The sequence below is a fragment of the Mustela lutreola genome, chromosome 12, assembly GCF_030435805.1.
Source record: "Mustela lutreola isolate mMusLut2 chromosome 12, mMusLut2.pri, whole genome shotgun sequence".
NCBI classification, from domain to species: Eukaryota; Metazoa; Chordata; class Mammalia; order Carnivora; family Mustelidae; genus Mustela; species Mustela lutreola.
Window position 1 is genome coordinate 96924743 of NC_081301.1, and position 4382 is coordinate 96929124.

The 4382-nt window shown below is 67.6% G+C and overlaps 1 protein-coding gene across 1 annotated transcript; it reads right to left on the minus strand.

Annotated features, from left to right (window-relative positions):
* Nucleotides 1–390: 390 nt before the first annotated feature.
* Nucleotides 391–3945, minus strand: BARX1 (BARX homeobox 1). The gene is made up of 4 exons (XM_059142813.1): nt 3563–3945; nt 1633–1924; nt 1466–1550; nt 391–1042 (listed from the first exon to the last, which is right to left on the minus strand). Exons 1-4 carry the CDS (start codon nt 3786–3788, stop codon nt 878–880), a joined length of 768 nt encoding a protein of 255 aa, XP_058998796.1. The 5' UTR covers nt 3789–3945; the 3' UTR covers nt 391–877.
* Between the last annotated feature and the right edge of the window lie 437 nt (nt 3946–4382).

Here is a 4382-nt window from a genome sequence, read left to right on the forward strand (position 1 = left end):
GAGGACCTCACAGGCGGTTCTTCAAGTCCCCAAAGACCGAATCAACAACCGGAATAGGCTCTCAGCCCCGGTACACTTCCTGAGCCAGCTCCGTGGCGGCGTGGGGTTCCAGCCCCTCTGGGCGAGCCCTGTGCTCCCGCCGGAGCCCTGGCCTGGGAAATTAGGGGAGGAGGCTCAGTCTGACCCACACGGAGAGCAGGCGATTCCTGAGATCCTGCGGCAACGGGTCCGCCTGCCCTGCCAGTCCGAGCCCGTGGGGCAGGTCACAGTTCGTTCCCACGAAGCCCTGGGAGAGGATGTTTCAGAAGCCAGTGCGAGGGTCCCCCTCACGTTGCCGCGACCCCCCTCTTCCAGCCCCGCAGACTCAGAAACCCCTTCATCAAGCCCCGCTGTGTCATAAAATATTTTATTGGGGAAAAAAATCACTGTCTTCGCAAGAGAGGGGTAGGAGCCCCAGCGACGTGGGGGACCCGGACTCAGGGTAGAGCCTCGGGCTCTATGGGCGCCCTCTCGGGCGGTAGTGGCCTGAGCCAGGCGGCGGGGTCCCCGACAGGCGGAAGCTGGTGTGTGCCCGCGGCGTCAGGACGCAGAGGGCCGGCCGAGGCGGGAGGGGGTGCGGGAGAGGAGCAGGGCGTGAATGCGCGCGGAGCTCCGGAACCAGGTGTTCGTCCGCTGCGCGGGACGAGTCTCCAGGCCAGGGCTGGGAGCACACTAGGGCCGGGCTTGGCTGCAAGGTCTGTGTCCTTTCTTGCTTGGCCCCTAACTGTCCGCATTCAAGGTAATAATAAAACGTTTGTAAAGTAAATGGCGTGGCCGCAGAAGGGCCGGCTCGCGGCTTCCAGCGGGCGGAAGGAGCCTCGGTCGACGCTTTGCGCGCTCAGCCCTCGCGGCTCCTGTCGACGGTTTCGCCTGGCGCCTCTGCCGGCTTCTCTGCGTCCTTGGCGCGCTCCTGCTCCGTGAGCTGCTCGCTCGTGGGAATGGAGTTCTTCTTGGGCCGCCCCTTGGGCTTGGTGGGAGACTCCAGGCCGCCGCCCTGCAGCACCTGCGTATAGGACGGCCCCGCGGCCGTGAGCTGGGACCCAGGAGCCGGTCAGCGCGCCCCGTGCCCCGGCAGGGCCTGCCCGGCACAGCGAGGCCATCTGAGGCCGCGCCTAGTCCGGGGAAATGGCGGCCATTTGAGCGCTGCTGGGGAAAAGCAACCGAAGGGTCGAGCCTAGGGGTTCAAGACAGCCGGAAGGCCTGAGGGTGCAGCGGAGCACAAAGGAATGTGGGCTGTACTAGGGCACCCAGAGGCAGGGAGAGAGCAGAGAGAGTCCCTGCGAGCACCAGGCATGGAGGGAACCAGGAGTTGGGTAGAAGTCTCCACGGAGGGGGTGGGGATGGGAGCTCCGGGAGGGCACAGGGGCCTGGGAGCGACGGGGGGGGGGGGGGGGGGGGAGGCGCGAAAAATCACAAGCACACTCACTATTTTCTTCCATTTCATCCTCCGATTCTGGTACCACGTCTTCACCTGCAACTGGCTCAGGCCCAGGGATTCAGCGAGATCTATTCTGGAAAGAATAGGGTGCACCTTCAGCAGAGCAAGCAGACCCCTCCCACTACCCGTTGGGCTCAGCCTGGCCCCACCGCTACCTGTCCGGGGTGGAGAGGTACTTCTGTTTCTCAAAGCGTTTCTCTAGGCCCATCAGCTGCAGCTCAGTGAACACCGTGCGGCTCCGACGCCCCTTCTTGGCCTTGGCACCCGGCTCCCCGGTGCCCGGCGTCTCCAACTTTCCGCGGAGCTGCAGCTCAAGAGGCAGGTGCGGCGCGCCAGGGGCGCCGGACAGTCCAGGCCCTGCGGCCAATAACGCGGAGCCTAGCCCGGAGCAGCCCAGCGGCGCCAGCGGGAACTTAAACACCGCCGCCTGCTCCGCCTTCAACACCGCTGCAGGGAGAGAGAGTGCGGAGCTGGTGAACTTGGGCCGTGCTCCTCCTCCTGGAGCTCCCCCGCACTGTGCACTGCGGGAGTGCTCGCTGCAGCTGGCCAGTGCCACCCAGCGTGAAACCTTCCTGCCCGGCCACAAAGCTCGAGATTTGCGCCGCCTGCCTAGGGTGACCCTCTTCAAAGCCAGCTTCAGTTCCCGCAGTCTAAGAGGGGGACCTCCCCCACCCGGGCCTCTGCCTGGTGTCCCCCATGCCCCAGCGGCCTCCTGGATTCTCAGTGAACATGGTCGAGGCTCCAAGATGCACAGTGTGTCTTTCAAAGAAAAGGGAAAGCAAGAAGAAATGGCAGTGAGTCAGGAAGGTGAGCCTTTGCCCCAGCCAAGTCGGCATGGCTGCGTCGGAAACCCGAATGTTAACTGCGTGAGCGCATCTGCTCCTCGGTGCGGGCGCCACAGCCCCGCGGCTGGCAGGCTGGGGTCGCTAGCGGGGGCTGGGGGTGGGCGCTTCCCCGAAACTCCAAGCACCCCCGCATCAGGAAATTGTCCTTCCCGCTTTCTCTGTTTAGACCCTTCCCGGGAAGACGTTTCCATTTTTCACGAGTCCTATGATAATTATTTTTTTGCCCGCTTCAAACGAATTGTTAGCAACAGTGCAAAAAGCGGCGGAGGGGCTGCATCAGAACTGTGTTAAAACGAACGAACTGGCCCTGTGGCCCTCCGCGCTGGCGGTGCCCTGGATGTTGGATTTTGGGTGCAGAGCAAGGGTGTTTGCAGGGCGGTGCGCCTGCTGGGACGTAGGAGGCCTCCCTTCCCGGGCAGGCATCTTACTGCCGCGGGTGCGCGCCCCGCTGGAGTCGTCCGGGGCCGGGCAAGGTGCGGGCGAATGTGAGGAGGGGACGAGCGACCCTTGGGGGAGGGTGGGAGAGGGAAGGCAGACAGGCCCCATGGAGAGAAGTCCACCGACGGGCGGAGAGAGACCGGAAAAGGCCAGAAGAAGAAGGGGTGCGGAGGAAGAGCACAGGCAGGAAAAGGCAGGACCAGCCAAGTACGTTAGAGAACCGGTGGCGGCAGAAAAAGCCGGAGCAGACAGCTCAAGATACAAAGAGGCCCAGCCGACCTGGACGGAAAGGGCCAGGCAGGCAGCAGCGCACAGCCAGGCCTCTCTCAGGAGACAAGGCCCACAGGAGTCAGCGCTGCGGCAGAGGCCGCGGGTTCCCCCAAATGAGACCCCGGGACGAGCGTCAGCTACCAGAACAGCCCTTGGAGACGCGGGCTTCTGCGCCGAAGGTCCGGCTTACCCGCCGTGGGCAGCCGCGGCCACTCGCGACCAGCCCTCTGCGGCTTAGGCCTGGGAGTCCGAGGCCTGAGGTCTCTTAGACCCACAGTCTGACATGAGCAGTCGGCTCCCGCGCTAGGGATGCGGGCTCGGGGCCCGACTGGAGGCCACAGGTCGGCGGTGAAGGACAGAACCGACTCCCTCCGAGCCGGCTCGGCCCGCGGGCACCAGGCCTGCCTACTGCGCGGCAGGGCGCCTGCTCCTCCTTTCCCTGGCCGGATCGCGCCCCGGGAGCCTCTGCGCCCAGAGCTGCGTCCTCGAGGCAACGCGACTCGCTCCCCCCAACCCCCAGCCCCGCACGTACCCAGGTGGCTGTGGAAGGGCCGCGCCGCCAGCAGCGCCTGCACGCCGAACTTGAGCAGCTCGCCCGCGGCGGCGGCGGCGGCGGCGGCGGGCGCGGCGCCTTTGGGCCCCGGCGGCTCGGTGAGGATCTCCTCGATCATGAAGCTGCGGTAGCGATGCGGCGGGTGGTCGGCGCAACCCTCGGGCAGTCCGAAGCGCGCGACGCCGGGCTCCCCAGGCCTCTGCATCGCGGCGCCCGCGGCTCGGTGGCGGTGGCGGCTCGGGCACGGGGCCCGCGCGGGGCTCTAGGCCGGCCCGCAGCTCCGGGCGGCGCGCGGGTACCGGCTCATGCCCCCTCCCCCGCCGGCCGACCGGGCGGAGGCGCAGGGCGCGGGCGGGGCGCGCGGGGCTCGGCGGGTCGGACCGGGGACTGCGCCCCCGCCCCGCGCCGCCGCGCCTCTAGCCCGGTCGGCCCCGCGTCACCGCCCCGCCCCGCCCCGCCCGGCCGCCCCGCCCCGCGCCGCCGCCCCCACCCCCCAGGCCGAGCCCGAGGGAGGCCGGAGAGGGGAAGGAGGCGGGATGGAGGGGGCCGCGAGAGGGGCGGGCCGACGAGACCGAGGGGACCCAGCGGAGCGCACGCCCAGGAAGGAGAGCGCGGGAGATCACGGAGACCAGACCCCCAGAGATGGGAGCGAAGGGTGAGAGAGAGAGAGAGGTGAGACAGGGGCCAGCGCGAAACGGCGAGGCCACACAAGACGCGAGACAGCGAGGAGAGGGTGCCACGGACGCCGAGACGTGCGCACACAGAGGCCGACGCACGCGCGGGAACCAGCGGGCACAGA

Excerpts from the sequence above, each read along its gene's own strand:
- BARX1 (XM_059142813.1), bottom strand. The coding sequence starts at position 3,788 with ATGCAGAGGCCTGGGGAGCCCGGCGTCGCGCGCTTCGGACTGCCCGAG. Across the intron at positions 1,925-3,562 it reads GCCCTTCCACAGCCACCTGG|CGGTGTTGAAGGCGGAGCAG; the intron begins GTACGTGCGGGG and ends CTCTCCCTGCAG. Across the intron at positions 1,551-1,632 it reads TACCTCTCCACCCCGGACAG|AATAGATCTCGCTGAATCCC; the intron begins GTAGCGGTGGGG and ends TATTCTTTCCAG.